The following is a 20,464-nucleotide window of genomic DNA, read 5'->3' as shown; positions in this document are numbered from 1 at the left end:
CATTCAAACAGCACGGTAACACCATGGTATACTCTAGATCAAAAAAGATAGGCAAGGTTTCTTATGCCGAACGTAAGTGTTGAAATGTTCAAACCCCTAACAACGTCACCATTGACATTGATTCGGAATCAGGCGTCCTTGGAGCGTTTACCCAGCTTCAGAAGGAACATAGGAAGCATGCCATTCATGTCGCCTCAATACGTGCTCAAAGTAACATTCCATTCTCCTGCTAATGCCACATTTTCCTCTTAATCTTTTCTACCAGTCAAAAAAACTGCACAAGCGAACAAGGATAAGATAGGCCCTCAATGGAGTCACTGGGTTGGAAAAGCCATTTCAAAGCTTGTGGGGTATAAATTACTTTTAAATCTTATAATCTAACTCGTTTCTTTAGGAAAGCGAAGGAATATTGGAGTCTGCAAGCCCTAGTGGGACGGTGGCACTGACGTCGAACGGCAAACAACTGTGAGTGTTTGCATCTCATATGCTATACGGTCAATCTAAAGATGACCTCAGTATATCCCGGGCCCGCCGCTCTACCTTCCCTCATGAAAAGGATGATATTAACGCGAATGAAGAAGGAATGATCTGGAAGCAGATAATTAGTGGAGTTTCAAAGCGGACACGCGCGTCCTCTGTAGACGAGTACCCGGGGAGTACGAGCGCCACACCTAGAAAGAAATCCTCCAGAAAGCGAGCAAAAATTTCGGATCCCGCCAGTAAGACGAGCGTCTCAAAAATGACTAAAGCTGAGGTATGTCACCTTCCGGCACAAACCCCCAAAATTTAAAATTGATGGGGTTTCTACTAGCTCAAGGCCGAATTAGACTGGTTGCGAGAGCAGGCACAAGTTCATTATCTTCTCAGGGGAGTTTCTCCATTGACAGACCTTGACAACGAAGAACAAGTAGAAAATGCGCAGTTACGAGAAGAATTAAAAGAACGCGAGGAAGAAATCGAGCAAATGAGACGCGAGTTATCTGCGGCAAGAGCCGCGAGGTACCGGGCATTGAATGACGATAGGGAGAATGAACCAGATATCAGTTTCTCACCACTGATACCGGACGCTACGAGGTGCGCCCTTAATCTTGCAACGGATGGCATTATTCCTGATTAATGATCAAATCTTATCTAGCGAAGTCAACCATGTTACCTCCCCACGGGCTCCCGCTACCGCATTGTCGCGCGTCTATCCGAAGGGTCTAACTCGCACTCAATCTGGTTCATGTATTTCCAACATCAGCAAACAACCTACTCCCGCTCCAAGCTCACCTGATGATGATTTGCCCATATACGACGATAACATGTTAGGCCTTCGTCAGAGTACAGAATCAACTTTGAATCAGAATGCTGTTCAATGGCCAAGTGTCGTACCAAGTGGGAGTGGTAACCACCTAGGGGGCGACCGCTTGATGGATAGCGCATCCCCCGCTACCCCTCTCAGTCGCGTTGATAAGCGGTCTAACGAGCACCAAGGGGATATATCGACATTAACGACCGAGATTGAGAGTCTACGGAAACAATTGGAGGTTAAAACAGATTCACTTTCCAATCGGGACGCAGAGGTTAAAGCTCTATCGGAGCGCATTGCGAGCTTAGACTCGGTCCTTCTTAATCAGGAAGGTTCAATCGCGTCTTTGCGTGAGGCTAACGCAAGGCTGAGCGCCGAGGTTGCCGACAAGCAGGACTTGTGGAAACAAGCGAAAGATACGGTTGTGAAGACAGCAGAGCAATTGAAAGCAGCCCAGTCCTCACTCGAGGTTTTGAGGAACGAGAACACATCCGTTGCTGATAGGTTCGTCCTTCTAGAATTGTCAAATGAAGAATTGCATCGTCAGAAAGACGCCCTCCGGGATTCTGTTGACCGCCTCAAGAAACAAGAGCTCAACCTCAAGGCCGCAAATGAACGCCTTCAAAACCGACTTAATGGCGTTATGGCAGAACTGACGTTGGAGAAAGAATTAGGCGATGAGAAGCTGACCGAAATCGCCCGCCTGAATGCAAAACACTCAACGGACTTTCATGTCGTCCGACAGAAGAATGAGGATCTCGAGAAACTGGTATCCATATATCGAACCGAAATAGAAGAAAAGGGGTTATCCATTGAGAGCCTAGGTAACGAACTGAAGCAAAAAAATCTTCACATTGAGGACCTCTCAACCAAGTTGCAAATAATGGGTAGATCAGCTGAAGATCTTTCAGCGCGCTTCTCCGGAGCTCAATCCTCCATCGCGTCACTCTCTCAAGAGCTGGAAGACGCGAAGCGAGATGCACTGTCTTTTGAAACCAGGCTTGAGGCCACCGTTTCCGAGCTCAAAACCGAATTGGCGGGGAGACAAGAAACGGTCGCGAAATTGTCGGAAAAGGAGAAGGAGATAGAGCTCGAACGAGAAAGCACAAACCAGCTTCGTGGTTACGTGGAGAAACTTAAGCGCGACATTGCGACGAAGGAACATGGCGTGCAACAACTTGTGGGTGAGGTTGAAGCTGCGCGGGAACAAATTACGTCTTTGGAGGGCTACTTGGCCGATTCTGCACGGACCCTTGAAGCAGAGCGTGGTCAAATGTCAACAAAATTATCTAATCTCGAAAGTTCCGTCACATCGGCAAGGATTGATGTCGCCAGAACTAGCGAAAGTCTCGCGGACGCAAATAGACAATTGATTGTGTTAAACGCTGATCTAACGAGAAAGGACACCAAACTCGATACCTTGGGTGCCACTTTGAACGAGGAGCGGCAGGAAAAATCGCGTTTGTCCGCCGATCTTGATACACTTACTAGGAGGAATAACGACTTGCAAGACAAACTGCGCCAATATGAGGCCTGTAAATCCCTCGACCAGACTACGATCATCGACTTGCGCAATACGTTGGCCAAGATCCGCGACTCTCAAATGAAATTATTTGGAGAAATTGAGGAGAAGGTACGGAGATTTTTTTCGCCTTTTCGGAGCCGCATCCATCCGACTTTTTTTGCTTACCTTTAACTTATTGGTAGATTATTTCTGCTCAACCTTCGCCGAGCTCATATCAAGCTACTTAAAAGTTGAAACATTATTAATATGCTACCTTGAGCCGTATATTCTCCTATCTGCGGAGGACAAGCTATCTTGAAAGTCATATGGACTCATTTTTCTATTACAACACCAATATCTATTTGTTTCCTAGTGTATAGATTTTCATTTTCTATTTTATCATGTACTCACTCAGTCTAAGGCCATCCTGCCTATTTTACTAAATAATTAAGTAGATCATATTTTCTGATTTGTTGGTTATTACAATCCTTGTTCCTATGTCACCGATGCGCACCGGGGTTCAATACGGCATCAAAGATTCACTCGACGAGTGTAAGCTCTGTATCAACGAACCAACAAAAGCTACAACGGACCTCTGTACCTCTCAGTTCGCCGTCTTATTCAATGACATTTTCACGAGATGACATAAAATCATGCAGATGTTTAACAGGTGTTTCGGGCCTCAGATTACTCCCCACGGTTGTTCTAGATTCATGGGAGAAAATACCATATGTATATAGGCATAACCTTGGGAATATAAGCTTTACGCATTGTAATCTGCTGGTATTTGTTAAAAGACGCAAAGTTGATGCGAATGCCCCTGTAGCCTCCTAACTTGACAGACACAAAAAATACGCATGTGGAGAAAACTCAGGAGTATGTATCCACATTCAAATGGAAGCAAATAATCGTCGATTAATCAACCATCGAGATTTGAAACGCCGATTACGCTTGGCTGATCGAGCTGACTAGAACCTCTGCAGACTGTCATTCCCCAAATCAAGGCCAGATGGTACTCGAAACAAAAAACATATATCCTGAGTTTTCGGGCCCTGACAAGGTACATAAGAGCCTTCAAAGGGTGGCAAAGTTTCAAAAGGAATGTATATAATTTTGCGATATCCTCGCTTTCGACAAAGCAATTCTACGTAAATGGTTTCTTACTCTCCAAAATTCTCTGGAAGGCTGTACACGTGGGCGGCCTGTGACATCAACAGTGCCAAGGATTACATGAAGGCATTAAATGTGTTTAGAAAGGCCATTTCAAATGTCAAATCGGGCAATAGTGGCGGTCAATGTTCACCACGTGGTAGGTATAGTTGAACTTAAATAATTACCTGAATGCAAAACTGCAGTCAAAACTAAGTGTTGTGTGGAATACTATAAGCCCAGATCAACCTAGTCCGAGTCAGTGCTTTACCGTAATCTTGAGAGATTGGTAGTCTACCTTCTGATGTTCCTGAATTTTGTTGTGCAAAATCAAGACATTATGTCAGGTCGAAGCTCTAGTTTGGCAATTGTAAAATTATTGTTTGACATGTTCCAATTAGGACAGGATATTTAGCATATATCTAGAGTGTAAGAAGCTTCTACCTGTAGAATTTGTCTTACTCAATGAGCAATTGGAACTTCTGCTTCACATTGTGACATACGAAATACTGAGGTGCAATAATTCCCTTGCCTTGAAGTTGGCTATGTAGTACATGTAATAATATGTGTCAGAATACAAACAAACCACTCTTAATTGAAGTCTCCACCAATCACCTTCTGGCTATATTTATACGAGTTGATGGTTACTCCGCAGACCGTCTAGATGTGTACGAAAATGAAGAAAATTACATGTCTTCCAGAGCGAGCGCTCGCGGCATAGAGACAACGATTCATTACGAACCCCGTCTTACAAATATTACTCTTACATCCTCAGAAATCTTGTACAGTCGGCTACCCAGGTTGTCATTTGTGCCTTATCCGCTTACCTACAGAAGGTGGAATAAATATACACGGCCTTCGTTCTCCCATGACATCAATAGACGCCTACGGATTGATTTATGTAAGGTCCCTCTTGCTCTGTTCCGCAAGAAAACTTTGGAATGGGCGTTTTTATGCTGGGCCTTCGTCAGGCTGACGTTCCAGTCTGCCCGGTGGCGTATTCCAGACTGTATTTCCTGAAACATAGAAACCATGAGACTATTTAGAGTGCCGCGGAAGGGACTCCGCACGTAAACAGGGTTGAGGAGCATTTGGAGTTAGGGGTGCAAATCTGCAAGGCTAGACTCTATAGCTAACCCTACAGATCCGATGAGCGCCAGCCAGCAACTCTGCGAACTTCCGAAACGTGTGTAAATGGTTGTTATTTGGTTACCTCTACTCCGAGATAATAGTTATTTCGAGGCAATAAGCATAATAGAAACAACATGAGAATTTCGTGACCGCTTATAGTGTCTAAGTTTTTTCTGCAGGTAGCCAACCCTTTGTCGACATCAAACGCCCGCGTTCACCATCCAATTTATTTTCCCTTGAATTTCGCTCAATTAAATCCAGGTACGTTGCGGGGATACAGTAGTGAGAGAAATCATTATTTGAAATTCTCAATCGGGGCACAAAGAAAGTATCGCCCATCTCAGTGGGCCAGCAGCAAAGCCGAATCGTCTTGAATTGTGCATGGAAGTTCAAGCAACGGAGTTTGCTGCTTTAGCGCAAAATAAGCAACGGAACAAACCACGTGAATTGTCAATCCCTGACAACGTGGCTTTTGCGTGGCTTCAATGTGATCATTCCGCGAGCGTTCCGTCGTCTATCTGAAGGGTCAGTTGGATACTTAGGCGCGTCGACAGTGGACACCAAAGAGATAGCAGAGATTATGGCCGGTATGCCCTTCACAGGTGAAAGGGGAACCCGGACAAGCCAATATCGCGCACGTGTATAGCAACGATATCTAGTTGATGCACCACAGTGTCTGCTACCGTCATCGAATGGCTCATTGTAGAAGATAAAGCTGAATCGTACACATAACATCTATCGGATTTCCAGTCAAGTGTATACGAAAACATGAAATGAAGAATTAATAACCTAATCAGATTAGCGCAGGGGAGAAAGGAACCCATAACACAATCTACTGATCAGCACCTAGATCCACCATGTCGGGTTACAGATCGGTAGTCTATTTATGAATTGAATACTTGCCAAGCCGAGGCCCGGTACTCGGCTTACAGCATGCTAGAGCTTACTTCTATGGAAATTATGGCCGGCAATGGCCAGTCAAAGTCAGGAAAAGCTTCTGCTTCTTCAAATTAAAGTTTTGTTCCACAAGACTGACAGGAACAGAGGACGAAATTAACACAATCCAGATGATCGGTTTGCTCTGTTTTTGTGGGCAAGAATGTCATACAGAGTTTCCATTGAGACAAGTTTGTAGATCTGCTTGCCATCAACTGGCCATAACGATCATGTTCAATACTCCTTGGCTTAAATCCCAGGGTATCCTAGTCACCGAAATTTACCTGCCCAAATGGTCAGAATTACGCACTGAATTATGGATGCACGAGTAATATCCTCCATATGGCTTTTTGAAATATTATCTCTGCGATACGTGTGTACCTTGACAATGGGCATAACGTAGATACCCTGGAATGCCACGCGACCTCTGTAACGATCTTGGATCCATTTTCAACCTCACTCGACGGATGACATGACTCTACACTCGATTTCGGTTTCTGATGAGGTTAATCTGAACGGGACGGAGGTATTTTGTTTTTGTTTAGGGTCGCCATCATGGAATGTTTAAAGAGGAGACGGTTTCTCGAGTTTTTCCGATTCATCACACCTTTTTACAATATGGTTTTCCGTCTGCCAACCCAGCTCGAGAGTCTCGTCCCTCCTCCATACGATCAGCGCCCCCAGCCGCCACCGTGGCGAGGCTCTATAATCGTGAGCGGATTGAGGAGCTCCGACCGTGGCAGCAGTCAGGAAATCTTCGTCACCGCAGTTGAGACTGACGGCGAAAAGTACGTTGATGTCATCGCGCAAAGGTTACTTCTCTGATTTGGACTCAACCTAGCAGGGCACAACAATGGCCTCAAACATTCTTTGTTCGCATCTTACATGACCAGCCTGTTCTGAACGAATTTCAAACTTGGGTCAAGGCCTGTATGCCGCCCATGCCTCTTTGCACTTTTATGCCGAATCGTCTACGGGAAACGAACCTCCACACGGTCAACCAAGCCAACTTCCGCTCTTTATCCCGCGCACTCTTTGAAAACAATACAGTATGTGCCTCTGCTTCTGTCCAAAGTCTGGAGCTCAAAGTTCAGTTTATCAAAACAGATTGCCATTGCTTCTTGGGAGCCTAACACTTTCCCTGGTGCCGGGATGGTTATCTACCCCGCACAAAACTCGAGCGCAGTGCTCGTGGGTGCACTGTTTTTTGAGATGCCTTTCCCTCATTTCATTGCCGGTGTACATTCCCCGATAATGCCCATTTCCCCCCACGCAATGCAACATGCACCCAGACAGCCCCATTATCAGCAAAGGATATCTACCGCCATTCCTTACGGTTCTTCACCTCATCATCGTCCTTCCCTGTCTCCCCATCATTCTGATCACAATAGTCCCATAGAGCCTATTGCCGCACATCGTCAAGACCCTAATTTCCGCTACATAATGCCACGTTCCAATCATCCAGCTTATAACGTTGGACAGCCATCTTCGTCTTCGGAGGCACCAGCCTGGTCCACTATTAAAGATGAAGATGAAAACAATTACGCCGCATATTCTGCGCACCAACACCCTCCTTACAGCTAAATGCCTACTCAACAGATCTTCCGGATTGGGCCGACACTGCTCAGAGATTCAACATCAAGTGTCTATTTTCGAACTTTTTATTTTCTTCAAGACATAGACATTGTCGCCCCACAATTCCGTCTTTCTAACAACACCGTGCATAATCGCCCAATACCCCTGTTTTCCAATCACTTGCTGCCTTGCTTAAACCACCTGTATCGACATAGTCACCGTCCTTTCTGCCTGAACCCTTAGAAACAATTTTCGCTCTTCGATCTAATCTTCCCTGGGCGACAAGCCCGAATGTAGCTATTATATTGCCTTGACTCCAAATCGTGTATCCATATAGCGTATCGTGAATGTATTGTTATCTACTTTATAGAAGAATGTGAGATGTCCGTTCTATGAAAGCTAATCCAATATCCTCTAAGCAGAGGTATTGGTGGAGTTAGGGTCCTCCTTTCGGACTTTACGGGCTTGACTTTCTTGTTTAAATTGTCGAGGAAGAAGAGCCATGCCCAAGCCGTATAAAACCCAAAATACCTGAATCAATTCATTAGCGTGTTATGAACTTACGGTAGTTTAAATTACGCACAATAACCAACGCAAGCCAAGCATGTTTAGCCGATTCTGGGACTTGGTGAAGACCACCAGTGAGGAGCCATTCCGTGAATAGTCCGTAATGTACCTACATGGATCATTGAAACAAGTGCAAATGAGCGCAAATTAGTTATTAAATATCGGCATATCTTTTTAATGAGTTAATTACCTGCCATTGAGCGAGAATGAATATGGCCAGTCCGACAAGAACGTGTAGGTAACTGTGTGGAGGGCGATGACCTCGGAAAATAGACGGGAGTTTGAAGAAATGGACGATGGCTCCCAGGGCCATTTGCACGACGTATAGAATGAGTAGTGCCAATCCTACTTTCTGATGGGGATCTGTAAAGTGGGGTGTTTCTAGTTCATTCGTCGTTTTGTAACCCAATGCCCAGCCAGTGAATATGACAGGCCCTGCAATGAGGAATTGGATGATCCAGTGGGCCCAGAACCACCTCAAAGTGATCCAGTAATTAATACAAGTCCCTCTACGCCAATAACCGGGGATGAAAAACTCACTTGTAACGCAATGTCCTGGAGTATCTTGCGACCAGAGCTCCAATGGGTAGCAATATGAGGAAGCCAACCACGCAAAGAATGGCATGATTGCGTGCTCGTCTTTCTAGTTCTGTCAAGGGAATGGAGAATGGGATGAATCCACCATTACCGCCATCGCCAGCATCGCCAGCATCTCCACCTCCACCTCCACCACCTCCGCCATTATCGCGTCCGTGCATAACTGGTAGAGCAATTAGGTGATAGTGAGATAACAAGGAACTCTTGGAGTCTGTGGGTAAAAGGCCTACCATGGGTTGGTACATATACTTGAGGCGTTGATGATGTGTGTAAGCCGCAGCAGCAAGGCAAACATCTCGGCATGTTCAAGGCGTCGACTGTGCTGATGTTGAAGAAACTTCAACCAATTATACCGTATCGATCATTGGATGGGAATGCATTTCGAGGAACTAAAGCAGAACAGGACGTATCTTCCCAAGTCATACCGGGCGGGACATCGTTTGCCGATTCCCAGGCTGCTGGCCGAAGTCATCGCTTTCAGAGATCAAAATCACACCCTCACCACGGGTAGCACTATAGATAGAAAAATTAAACGCGACGCAAAAAGCGATAAATACGTATATGAAAAACAACATGATAACTGGCGACTGTAATAAAAACAATGGGGTGACGATGACAATTATGCAATGAAAAAAAGAAAAAGACAGCAATACAAGTACAGAAAAGACAACACTGCACCAAAACATTTGATTACTTGAGTCTCCCTAACAGACCATTCCTTCACGAAATGACGTGTCGCCGGTCTTTCCTTTGAAGAGCAAATGGATCCACATCTTCTCCTGCAGCTATGTTCCTAGATGGCGTCCCATGAAGTGCGGTGCGTTTCTGCTTTTTCATGGGTGTTTGCATATTTTCGCTTTCGGTTGCATCATCATAGGTGCGCTTGCTCTTGTTGGGACTCTCAGTATTTGTGAAGTCCATGCCAAACTCTCCAAGCTTCCCAACAAATCCATCCTTACCCTTGCCCTTCGTTCCGTTATCTACATCCATGGCGTCCATAGCGGGAAGAGCCTCGCGTGACAAGGCAGACTTTGATCTCTTCTTGGATTTCTGTTTCCTGGGCGGCTTGGGCGAAGGAACGTAGGCCGTGTTATTCCGGACTGCCCATTCGATCTCGATTATTCTGTGCCCATGGATTCAAGTACGGGTTATAAAAAGAAAAAGAAAAGACGAACGTCAGATATGCTTTCGTGACGAAGAAATTTTAAGGAGAAAGACGTGTATAACGAAGAGTATCCACCTCTCTTTAAGTTTGATGTTATCAGGCACGTAGGTCTCGGCCTTGCGATACAAGTCGAGTGCGACTTGCAAATCGCCCCTGTTTGTACGAACGACGATTGAAGGGGTCAACTTTGGGACATTTGATCCACAAATGTACGTACTTTTCGGAATGTGCACGTGCAAGCGCAACATAAGCGCGACCCGTTTTCTTCTTGGAAACGGGTGACAGGACATCCGCTAGCTGTGTCTCCTTAGTTCCTCTTTCACTATTCATGTCGGTCAATATGGAGTAAAGCATATGCAAGCATTAATGGAATCCTCACTATTTTTTCTCAAGTTCATGGAGACGGCTCTTGAGTTCCTCATCAAGATCTTTGTGACGTTTCAAGAGAGGAGTCAGGACACCTGAAGGTAGACTAGTCTCCTTGGTCGGCGTGCCTGTCCTAGAAACTTGTCCTTCTCTCCTCGCAGCTTCTTTCTCGTTCTGTTCAGCTTCTGCCCTTTGACGCTCACGTTCGGCTAGTCGCCTAGTTACTTCAGCTTCCACAGCTGCCTCAACTGCTTTCGAAATCTGCGGTGGCAAAAGATGATCAGCCTGGCGCCCTGCCAATATCGCCGAGAAGTGATAACACACCCGCTCATCGATCTCCTTTTCTGTCATACCAATGCCAACACTGCCGGACCGGTCGTATGAATGATCCTCTTCTCTTATCTTTTCAAACATCCCGGTTTGTCTTCGTCCTGCCGCCGCCGCCCCAGCAAGTCCAAATGATTGATACCCGTGTCCACCGCCTATTGAGGAGATGCGGGACGATCTTGACATGGGAACCAAAGATGGGCGAGCACGTTTGGCCCCTGCAGTTGAACCAGAGCCTGCAGTGGAGATCGCTTGAACGATGGCAGGTGCTGGTTTGGACGCAGGTGGCTGAATAGAGACGGCTGCAAAATGGGGTTTTGGAACAGGTCGGTTATCTATACCAGAAAAGAAGCAAAAAATAACATGCGTGAGGACAGATAAATGTTATGTCGCGAATCCACAATCGACGTACCGCGTTCGTTGACAACAGGCCGATTTTCGACATTCTTTGTGCGAACAGCAAAACTGGATTTGACGCAGGAGGTCAGGGACGTAGTAGAAGAAGAAATCAATTGCACATACTTAAGAGTATTCAGGGTGTCCTGACGGAATTTGATGCCTGGGGCCAAGTTACAAATCAACAGCCCCACGGATGAGCCACCAAGAGCGTCTTGTAAGATGCGAGTCAATTTGGAGTTGCGATAAGGTATGCGTGACTGATGATCTCGATTGAATGTCAGTGGCGTTGAATTGTAAAGAAAAAACTCACTGCTCCTTGATTCAGCGCGTGGACCACTTGCCCGAGAACACTCAAAGATTTGTTAATCGCAGATGATTCGGCCATGCGGGATGGATCGTTTCCTGTGAGCTGTTTTGCTTATAGGACTGAAAAGGTCATATTAAAAGGTGAATGTACCTTGTTGTTCTCCGAGCCAGCAAGGTCGACCAGGTTGATTTTTCCAGTAAGTGCTAGATCGATGAACTCAGCTTGATGCATAACAATTATAATTTTAAAACGTACTCGTATTCGCAACTGGATCCACCATAGATGCTTCGATAGTGAGAACTGCGTGCGAGCGCGACGACGCCCTATTCAGATTCGTGGCACCCACCGACCGGTGTTTGGTTGCAGTACTATTGAAAAGCTATCAGAACTTTCGAAATAGTAAGTATGTGTATAACATGTTATTCACTTATAGATGTTATCAAACTCTTCAACTCCAGAAATCTCCATTTTGGTTAAATTGGCGACGAAAACCATGCCGCTGTCGTTTTCTCTTACAGGAAGTTTGGGAGCCTGTGATAACATGTTATTGGCATATTTGTATACTGATTGACAGACGAACATTTTCTCTGGTTACCAGCAGGTCGTAAACCTCGTCTTTGTAAATCTCCATATACGAAACTGAAAGCGAGGTCTGGTATTGGTGGAAAGAAGCTTTTTTCTCAAACATGGCCTTAGAAGGGGTTATCAGTCTACAGAATGTCATATGAATACACTCGCTTACTCTAACGACACGGGGAATAACGCCAGGTTCGTTGCGTGTCCCTTGCATGGTGTGGGTTTTCCCCGAGGAAGTGACACCATATGCAAAGATAGTGACGGTCTGATATATGTTACAATAGAGGCAACGATGAAGATAACATGTAACTTACAACACCGCTATATACAACGTCAATCAATGGCTCCACATCGTTCTCAAATATCTCCTCTTGAGTGGAATCTTGATCGTAGCAACTTGAAAAACTGCGGCCACTGTGAGCAAAGCCCTCCGAGGTTGTTGTACAGAGTAACTCACGGAAACTTGAAAACTTGTGTGGGGTCTCTAGGGTTTGCCACCGAAATGAAGCTGCTGCCTCCACTTGAGCTTGAAGAACCCCCGGTGTTGTTAGATTGGTGTACGACTTTAATTGAGTCATCGTCGAGTTCCCCGTCGAGCCGTGGTCTAAGCCGAGCCGCTATCTTGACTTTATGAGAAGCCATAGTTGTGGTAATAGTGAGAGGTTTGCTGTGTGTTGAATTGAAGGCGGACTCGAACTTCTTTGACGATGTGTCCCCCTTACAAAGTTTGTTGAACCAACCTGATTCCTCCACCGTCGCGACGGTCATGTGATCGTTTCTCGACTGTCACAGACGTCACACTCATTTTTGTCACTGTGTCACACCTCATTTTGACAACCTCTCTTGTTCCTTTCCTCAACGTCCTCACTGTCAAAATCAGCGTCCACAAACTTTATTATGTACTTAATTTATTTGAAATTTCTGGATCTGTTTTAAATCATTTTATCTTCGAATTCCCGAGTCCAGGATACCTATCGTCAAACTCATGATTAATTCCTCTCTGTTGCTTATTCATGATCTATCCATTTCGCCTTTGTCTGGCTCGTTAGCGCCTCATGAGGGAGCGTAAATGAGGAAGCAAAATGGCAACATATACTCCGCGTCCCAGACTTTCGCGGCAGAACGCCAAAAAAATGTTTGGTACCACTGCTTTGTGGTAAAGCCTACGAAACTACGACCTGCCTGGGACCTGGGATATGGCTTACACCGTGCAAACAAAGGAAGAACCAGCTTTTTGGCTCTTAGGCTTTCGAGTTTTCTTTTAGTCTCATCCCTATTGCGTGGATCGCCGGCATTTGTTAAGCTTTTGGCGTTCGTGGGACCGTGCTGTGCTGTTCCCCGAATAGCAAGTCTGCAATAATTCAGAAATCAACGTTATCCTCATCATATCTAAGCGGAATATCCTATCGAAACCAAGTGCAAGGTGTGTAGTTGCTGTTTTCAACAGTTGCCATCTCATAAATTTAAGTCTTATAGCATTCTCCGTCATGTTTCATCACAATGTATTCGTCATTGCATTCATCATCGCCCTGTACAAGTGTTCCAAACTTGGAGTGTGCGTCTTGGTCAGATACTCCTATATCTCTTGATATGATATGCGGAAAACTCTAGGTTCATCTCGCCTTCCTCCGACATAATGCTCTAAGATTCATCGAGCTTTTAGGAATACCGCCTCGTCTCTACCTCAGGCAATAAGGCATCCTCTTATCCCAGTTCACTGTCAGGGAACAACCATTTAGCCGCCTGTCCCTCGGGCATACATTTCCGTATCGTAGCCCCCACATTACCGCAACCCTTTATCTCGCGTTGACATTGTATCCGCGCGTTTTCGTGCGTGTGCGCCGCAGTGTCACTTCCCCGATACAGTTACACAGAAGCCACGCACCTATAAATGACTGTGGATTTTGCCCAAAGCACTGAATTCAATCATCCTATGAACGGTTTTTCGCATCCAAATCTCCCTCAATATTAGCTATCCAAGCTTCAAAGCGTAATTTATTTCGAAGCACGAATTTCCTGGATGGGATGAGCCGTTACGTGCCAGGATCAATTTGACAGCCCTCCTGACGAGTAAACCCGTCAGAAAGGAACTCGCTTCGATGAATTGCAGCATGTGGGGAGAAGAAAATGCCGTCCTGCATATGGCCTCGCTTGAACAACATACTGCCAGGTTTCTAATTAAAATTCTAGGTAAATTATTAAAGCAATATATCACCAGTGTTAACGGTTATGCTCATCCGAAGCATTGCCTTGCTATGCTAGCACCAGGCTGCACGCATATAATGGCATCAGTCATAGGGTGCATGACCGGTTGAAATCGATGCGCTGGTGACGCATGAGAAGTCGTGAGAACTGTTTTTCCTAAGTAGCTTTGCACCGACTCGCACGACGCACTCGGAATGAGGTAAATACACTTCTTTCATCCAGCATATCTAGAGCCATGCTTGCGGTGTGCCAGTCCACCATATTTTCAAGTGCATTTACTCACCACTCCGACAAGCTCTGGTTTTATCCGTCACTACAATCGAACGGATATAAAGTACACAGAGACAGCAACTCTCCGATCCTATAAATACGCTGAAGCCGTCAAGGATCTCTGACCATTAACAATGACCTTGGACGACGTCAGACGGTTGAGAGTCGCTGTCTTTGGAGCAGGTGAGCTCCTTCCTCCGGTTAGTTGACTCACACGATGAACTCATAGCTAGTATCAAGGCATGGGCGGCCTCACTTGTGCCCTCTCGTTAGCACACGAAGGGTTTCTCTATATCGATGTCTACGAAACTGCGCCCAACCTAGGTTTTGTAGGAGCAGGAATTCAACTTGCCCCCAATATGGCACGCATTCTCGATAAACTCGGCGTTTGGAAAAAGATCGAGTCCGAGGCTGTCTTAGTCAAGAGCACGAGCATCAGACGTAAGTAATATCAGTTCTTGACATAGTAAATCAATGTGCTTAAATCTTCCCAGAGGGAACAACCGACGAAGAGCTCGGCTTTGTCGAGTTCGACTCCGTCAAAGATAAATATGGCTACGCTCACATGGTAGGACACCGTGCCTCGCTCGCTGGGAGCCTTTACGAAGGCTGCAAAGCACAATCTGCTATTACCTTTCACTTCTCGACTGCCGTATCTGAAGTGAATTTTGGCGGGGATGACAGGAAGCCATCGTTCTTGGCTACGCCATTAGTAGGTCCAGCTGTGCGAGTCGAGGCTGATATCATATTAGCCGCCGATGGTATCAAGTCGCTCACTCGAGCAGCAATGCTGAAGGAACTTGGTTCCACGGATCATGTGGTGGATTCTGGACAGGCTGCATATCGCATTATGCTGACCCGCGAGCAAATGAAGGATGATCCTGAGCTGTTGGAATTAATAGACGCTGACAGAGTTACTCGGTGGATTGGGGAGAAGCGGCTACTTATTGCATATCCAATTGATAACAAGCGGATATACAATATCAGTACCGCGCAGCCAGATACGCATTTTTCTGCTGCACCATCAGCTCAGTATACCACGAGAGGGAGTAAAACCAGGATGCTGGAGGTGTTCTCCGATTTCTGTCCGAAGGTACGCCGGACCCTCCCTTGAGCATGTCTGTGACCACTAATCTGATTAATATTCCACCATTCAGGTTCATAAATTACTTAGCCTAGTACCGCAAGACGAGGTTTGTGAGTGGAAACTGCGGATTCACGCTCGCCTCCCCACATGGGTTCATCATAGCGTGGCGCTGGTAGGCGACGCTTGCCATCCTACACTTCCGCACCTTGCACAGGGAGCTGCTCAGGCTATTGAAGATGGCATCACCCTTGCTGTTGCGCTCTCCAAACTTCCTAACACCGACCCCGAAAGCGTGCACCAAGCGTTAAAGATCTACGAAAAGGTCCGCAAAACGCGGGCGGAAACCTTGGTGGACTTGGCGACAGCAAATGGGAAACTATTGCACCTCGGCGAGGGGAAAGCAAGGGAAGAAAGAGATGCATTATTTTCTAAGCTTCTGAGGGATGGTAAGGGCACAGTTCCAGACAAATGGGCGGACAAGGAGATTCAAAGCAAAATATATGGTTTCGACTGTATACTCGAAGCACGCAGGGCATGCGTTGAGTTAGGCTGGTAAACAATAGTATGTTATACTATATAATACTATTATAGACCTTCAGTATGATTCTGGTGCTGCTCCATAAGTCTGTCCGCCATTCTGTGTAGTTTACCTTGGAGATTAGAGTGAGGAACCTGATAGTTAGGGGGTTAATCTATTAATAGACTTCCTCAACACTAAACGGAGCCCACGCTTTTAGGGATAAAATTCGTACATACAGTGCTCACATAGTACTTAAGTATCTCTGAGTTGGAGCTGGGCTACATATGTGAGTTCGTTGGTCCAGGAAGCAATTTTCTTCTCTGATAGTCGGTCATCAATAAACAATAGCCTGTGAAGCCCGAACAGTGATAGGAATTACATACGCAGGGTTATTTATTTGGCCGTAGAATTGAGTCTTGTTCTCACGATTCATTACATCAATAATGCCAGTTGCGATTTGTCTTCGATTGTCAACATTCAGCAACTGCACCAAGTACGAAGCGCGTTTGCCAGCTCACTAAATTGCCTCGTCGAAGATGCCTGCAGAAGACTCTTCAGTACACCTTGAGCAGGGCACCTCATCAGACGCTCAGAAGGCAAAGAGAAGGCGATTGAAAGGGTCATGCGACTCATGCCGATCTAAGAAGAGTGCGTAGGCACACTCATTCTTCATGAAGCTCTGCGATTGACTTTATTGTCACATATGACCAGCGAAGTGTACGCCATCATTACAATTTCATCAAAAACCGCACTTTCTAACGTCGCTATGCACAGGCGACAGTTCAGAAAGGCCAGGAAATGTTTGCACAAATTGCATCCTTTCAGGAATAGCATGCACTCATGACCTGCCTCGCCAACAGAAGGTACTCATCAATGTTTTATAAGAAAATTTCTATCGATGACACTCAAGCTCTTACAGGTAACGGAGGTCAAACAAGCAGCCACCGCGTAAGCGATCTTCAGTGATCCTTGAAGCTTGAACAGTCAAGCTGATCCGGACCTCCGATAGGCACATCATGATACTGGAAGCAAGGATAAAGAAGTTAGAAGACTATATACGAGGTGTATGTGCTCCATACTTACGTTCAGCTCAGTTTTATTGTTAAAGTGAACAAGTTGCATCCTGGAGAAGACATTGAGCAAATTATCAACGCACCTGTTAGGGAGATCTCTCGGTCACCGTCGATCTCCAGTGGTGTCGAACCCAGCTCTAGCACATTTAGCTCTGTGGATTTAAGATACCCTAGTAGCCCTCCCATGGATATAATGACAGCTGCTACATCGCCAACAGCAGAAGATGAACCCGCTGCTTCAGACGATGACGATGACCTTGCCCATGTCGCTCTTGCTGAAGATTTGAAGAAGCTGTCCACGAATGCCACAGAAGACCGCTTCTTCGGCGAGGCTAGGTATGTTAATTAAATCTTTATTCACGTACTACCTCACCTGATTACGCGCCCTTAGCACATTCATGCTCGCCAAGCATGTCACAGACGCTCGAAACATGATTACGGGTCAACCGAATGCTGGCCTAGATCCACGCAAATATCGGCGTCTAATCTATTGGGAACTACGACCTGTTTGTGTCCGAACTCATCTATACAAATACCATGACTGACTATCGTAAAGTGGGAGATGACCTACGTTACCTCGTCAGAGCGTCCTTACGTGTTTCCGGAAAACGATCTACTCAACACTCTTGTTTCCCTCTATTTCGAAAAGTCCAATACCATTATCCCCATTCTTCATCGCCCTACTTTTGAGAGGTCTCTTTCCATGGGACAACATCATTGGGATCCATCATTTGGTATGACAGTGCTTTTAGTCTGTGCCATTGCATCGCGGTACTCTTCAGATCCCCGCGTTTCGGTTGCCAATGACCCTTCTGGCATGTCCGCCGGTTGGCATTACTTCTGTCAAGTCCCAGTTCATCGAAAGAAGATGCTTTACACAGCAAGCACGTATGATTTGCAGTATTACGGTGTAAGTCAATATTATGGGCCAATTTTCTCTATTTTGCTGAGTTTACTGTAAGCTTGCTTCGTTATACCTCAGTGGGACATCAATGCCGCATAATTCTTGGACAGTGATCGCTATTGGTCTCAGGCACGCTTTCGAAAAAGGTGCACACAGACGCAAAGGGAACAAGCAGCCTTCGGTTGAGGAAGAATTACAGAAAAGGGCCTTTTGGTACGTCAACTCGACTTTGGTGAATATGTTATGCCAGAAAACAATTGCTATAGGGCCCTTATATGTCTTGACAACCTATCAAGCTCCTTCGTGGGTCGCTCAGGCTCCACACCTCACGACGCGTAAGTTCGGCATATCATATTACTGAGTGTTTACACATTTCATATACCTTCATAGCTACGACGTTGAATATCCAGTTGAGTGCGATGATGAATTCTGGGAGACCGAAGACCCCGATCAAGCATTCCGGCAACCTCCAGGAAGACCCAGCTACATGACCGCATACGTTCACTTCATCAAGCTATGCGAGATTCTAGGATTCGTCCTCCGAACCTTGTATACCACCAAGAAATCTAGGATGATTTCAGGTTTTGTTGGGCCTGACTGGGAAGGTAAAATGGTTGCGGAACTAGATTCGTCGATGAATAAATGGAAAGAAGCCTTACCCGAACATCGTATGTGGTTCCTTACGTCCCTTACCTTTATATTAATACTATAATAGTTCTATGGAACCCTGACAGACAAGATATTACCTTTTTCCACCAGTCTGCTAATCTGTACACATCGTATTACTATGTACAAATGCAGATCCACCGGCCCTACCTCACAAAAAAATCTGAATTGACGCTTCCCTCTCTCGCCATGTGCAATAGTGCTGCCAGAGCCTGTTCACATGTCCTGGAGGCTTCAATAGCAAGGGGAGCTAGAATCCTTCCTCATGCAATCGTACGTATCAACTGCATATTTCTGGCTCACCAAATTATCTAAGCGTTTACAATAGATTGTCGCATACACTGCTGGAATGGTGATTACCCTGTGTATGTGGGGTGGTCAACCTATGGGGTACCTTGGAGATAATAAGGAAGGCACGGAAAGCCTTCGAAAATGTCTTGACTATCTGTACCATTGCGAAAAAAAGTTGGTTCTTTGATCTTCATAAGCGTAAATTAATAGTTGCTGAAGATGATATCACCTCACTGTAGATGGCACTGTGCCGGCAGACTAAGGTATATCCTTCTTCTGATTAGATGTCCTTATGATGATCATATTTCTAAACAGTGATATGTTACGGGAAGCAAGTGATATTAACCTCTACGTACAGCCGACCGTGAATAAGCGCCGCCGTCTATCGTTTGATACTGAGCTAATTTTCCAGCCAGCTCCAGACTCGGCGGAGCCTGTGGAGGTGACTGCCACTGGCCTTAGCTCGGCGGGAAGCACTGTAATTGGCAATAGACCTGTGCCGCCTTCTACCATGGGCAGCCCTCTCCAAAGTCTGATGCTCACAGATATGGGTTTTTTCCCGGGGACCTCCATTTCAGACAACAATCCCAATTTGTTAAACACCACTAACTTCAACATCCACTTACCCCAATCTGAACCTACCGCTTCCATCGGTATTCCTGGACAATCGATATCTGCAGATCCTCCTGCAAGCGATCTGTTTGCTGGGGTCTGGTCTGACACTACTGTTCCATTTACGAGGTCAGTATCTCAGTATCATTTGCTACTGAGCAGTGACTGAATACCTCGTCATTTTAGCCTGGAGCAGTGGGATACGTATTTTGCTTACATGGGCCAATCATAGCTTGATACACTGTTACTCCACTGATTTATGTGTATCATATCGAAATAAATTTATACGCTTGTAGTTAGCCCTATGTAACTGACTTTCCTATGTACACGTAGAGAATAGAGAATCATTCGCCTAATTAATATGTAAATGCAATTTGGAATAGGACACCCTGACTGAGGCTTCAATGAACGGGGTCCGTATGAGCGACATGTAAGTATCCGTAACTTCAGTAGTGAGCCCTCGATTGCTTCTATCATCCTCTTTTACTGACATTAGGGGTGGTGAGGATCAATGTCGAGGGATAGACTGTAATGGAACTTCGGAAGCCCTTCGGTTAAAAAGCTGGAAGTCAATTTTACTGAGGCAACTATAGCCTTCAGGTCATTGCAGCCTCAATTTGTACCTGATCCGTGTGGGCCCACTGTCAAATTTTGTCACTGTAGTAAATAAGAATGTGAGATGGGCCTTGAGGGGGGACGTGAGGGCCCTCCGTGGCGCAGAGTCGCATCGAGGAAAGTAAAAAAGGGGCGAGTAGGTAGCCAGTAGTATCAAGCCCAGGGAGGGGTCCACCCCTCAGAGGCTATAACATAACACAAAAAAAAAAGAATGTGAGTCGACTTGTAAGCGCTCATGACACTCCAGGATATTTTTAGATGCTTCCAACGTGGTAAAAACCAGCGGTGCCAGGTCTTGCAGTGGAACTATACGACTCGGCGTCTCCTTCAT

At 45.7% G+C, this 20,464-nt stretch overlaps 6 protein-coding genes across 6 annotated transcripts; 3 read left to right on the top strand and 3 right to left on the bottom strand.

The window, feature by feature from the left end:
* Positions 1-23: 23 nt before the first annotated feature.
* Positions 24-3,043, top strand: JR316_0009230 (uncharacterized protein; the record flags this gene model as incomplete). Its single annotated transcript, XM_047894935.1, has 7 exons — positions 24-72; positions 266-345; positions 395-465; positions 517-754; positions 812-1,074; positions 1,136-2,924; positions 2,999-3,043. 7 exons carry the CDS (start codon positions 24-26, stop codon positions 3,041-3,043), a joined length of 2,535 nt encoding a protein of 844 aa, XP_047746394.1.
* A 3,586-nt stretch (positions 3,044-6,629) lies between these two features.
* On the top strand, positions 6,630-7,595 carry JR316_0009229 (uncharacterized protein; the record flags this gene model as incomplete). Its single annotated transcript, XM_047894934.1, has 3 exons — positions 6,630-6,799; positions 6,853-7,060; positions 7,119-7,595. The coding sequence occupies 3 exons, from the start codon at positions 6,630-6,632 to the stop codon at positions 7,593-7,595; spliced, it is 855 nt and encodes a 284-aa protein (XP_047746393.1).
* A 405-nt stretch (positions 7,596-8,000) lies between these two features.
* Positions 8,001-9,053, bottom strand: JR316_0009228 (Cytochrome b561 and DOMON domain-containing protein; the record flags this gene model as incomplete). The annotated part of the gene is made up of 5 exons (XM_047894933.1): positions 8,001-8,117; positions 8,170-8,262; positions 8,344-8,629; positions 8,694-8,913; positions 8,981-9,053. The coding sequence occupies 5 exons, from the start codon at positions 9,051-9,053 to the stop codon at positions 8,001-8,003; spliced, it is 789 nt and encodes a 262-aa protein (XP_047746392.1).
* A 116-nt stretch (positions 9,054-9,169) lies between these two features.
* On the bottom strand, positions 9,170-9,436 carry JR316_0009227 (uncharacterized protein; the record flags this gene model as incomplete). The annotated part of the gene is made up of 1 exon (XM_047894932.1): positions 9,170-9,436. One exon carries the CDS (start codon positions 9,434-9,436, stop codon positions 9,170-9,172), a length of 267 nt encoding a protein of 88 aa, XP_047746391.1.
* Positions 9,437-9,470: 34 nt separating this feature from the next.
* JR316_0009226 (Kinesin-like protein KIF22) lies at positions 9,471-12,658 on the bottom strand (the record flags this gene model as incomplete). The annotated part of the gene is made up of 14 exons (XM_047894931.1): positions 9,471-9,873; positions 9,991-10,068; positions 10,133-10,237; positions 10,295-10,943; positions 11,021-11,073; positions 11,131-11,264; positions 11,318-11,416; positions 11,465-11,517; positions 11,570-11,682; positions 11,742-11,845; positions 11,895-12,005; positions 12,057-12,155; positions 12,205-12,295; positions 12,348-12,658. 14 exons carry the CDS (start codon positions 12,656-12,658, stop codon positions 9,471-9,473), a joined length of 2,403 nt encoding a protein of 800 aa, XP_047746390.1.
* Positions 12,659-14,499: 1,841 nt separating this feature from the next.
* JR316_0009225 (FAD-dependent monooxygenase OpS4) lies at positions 14,500-19,750 on the top strand (the record flags this gene model as incomplete). Its single annotated transcript, XM_047894930.1, has 20 exons — positions 14,500-14,548; positions 14,606-14,806; positions 14,860-15,458; positions 15,523-16,004; positions 16,423-16,465; positions 16,509-16,620; positions 16,747-16,835; positions 16,892-16,920; positions 16,982-17,014; positions 17,067-17,381; positions 17,437-17,551; positions 17,602-17,955; positions 18,008-18,162; positions 18,216-18,284; positions 18,340-18,617; positions 18,665-18,888; positions 18,944-19,080; positions 19,146-19,169; positions 19,222-19,647; positions 19,705-19,750. 20 exons carry the CDS (start codon positions 14,500-14,502, stop codon positions 19,748-19,750), a joined length of 3,780 nt encoding a protein of 1,259 aa, XP_047746389.1.
* Between the last annotated feature and the right edge of the window lie 714 nt (positions 19,751-20,464).

This window comes from Psilocybe cubensis, chromosome 8 (genome assembly GCF_017499595.1).
Source record: "Psilocybe cubensis strain MGC-MH-2018 chromosome 8, whole genome shotgun sequence".
Lineage (NCBI taxonomy): Eukaryota > Fungi > Basidiomycota > Agaricomycetes > Agaricales > Agrocybaceae > Psilocybe > Psilocybe cubensis.
The sequence above is the reverse complement of the archived record's forward strand: the minus strand, read 5'-3'. Positions and strand labels throughout refer to the sequence as shown.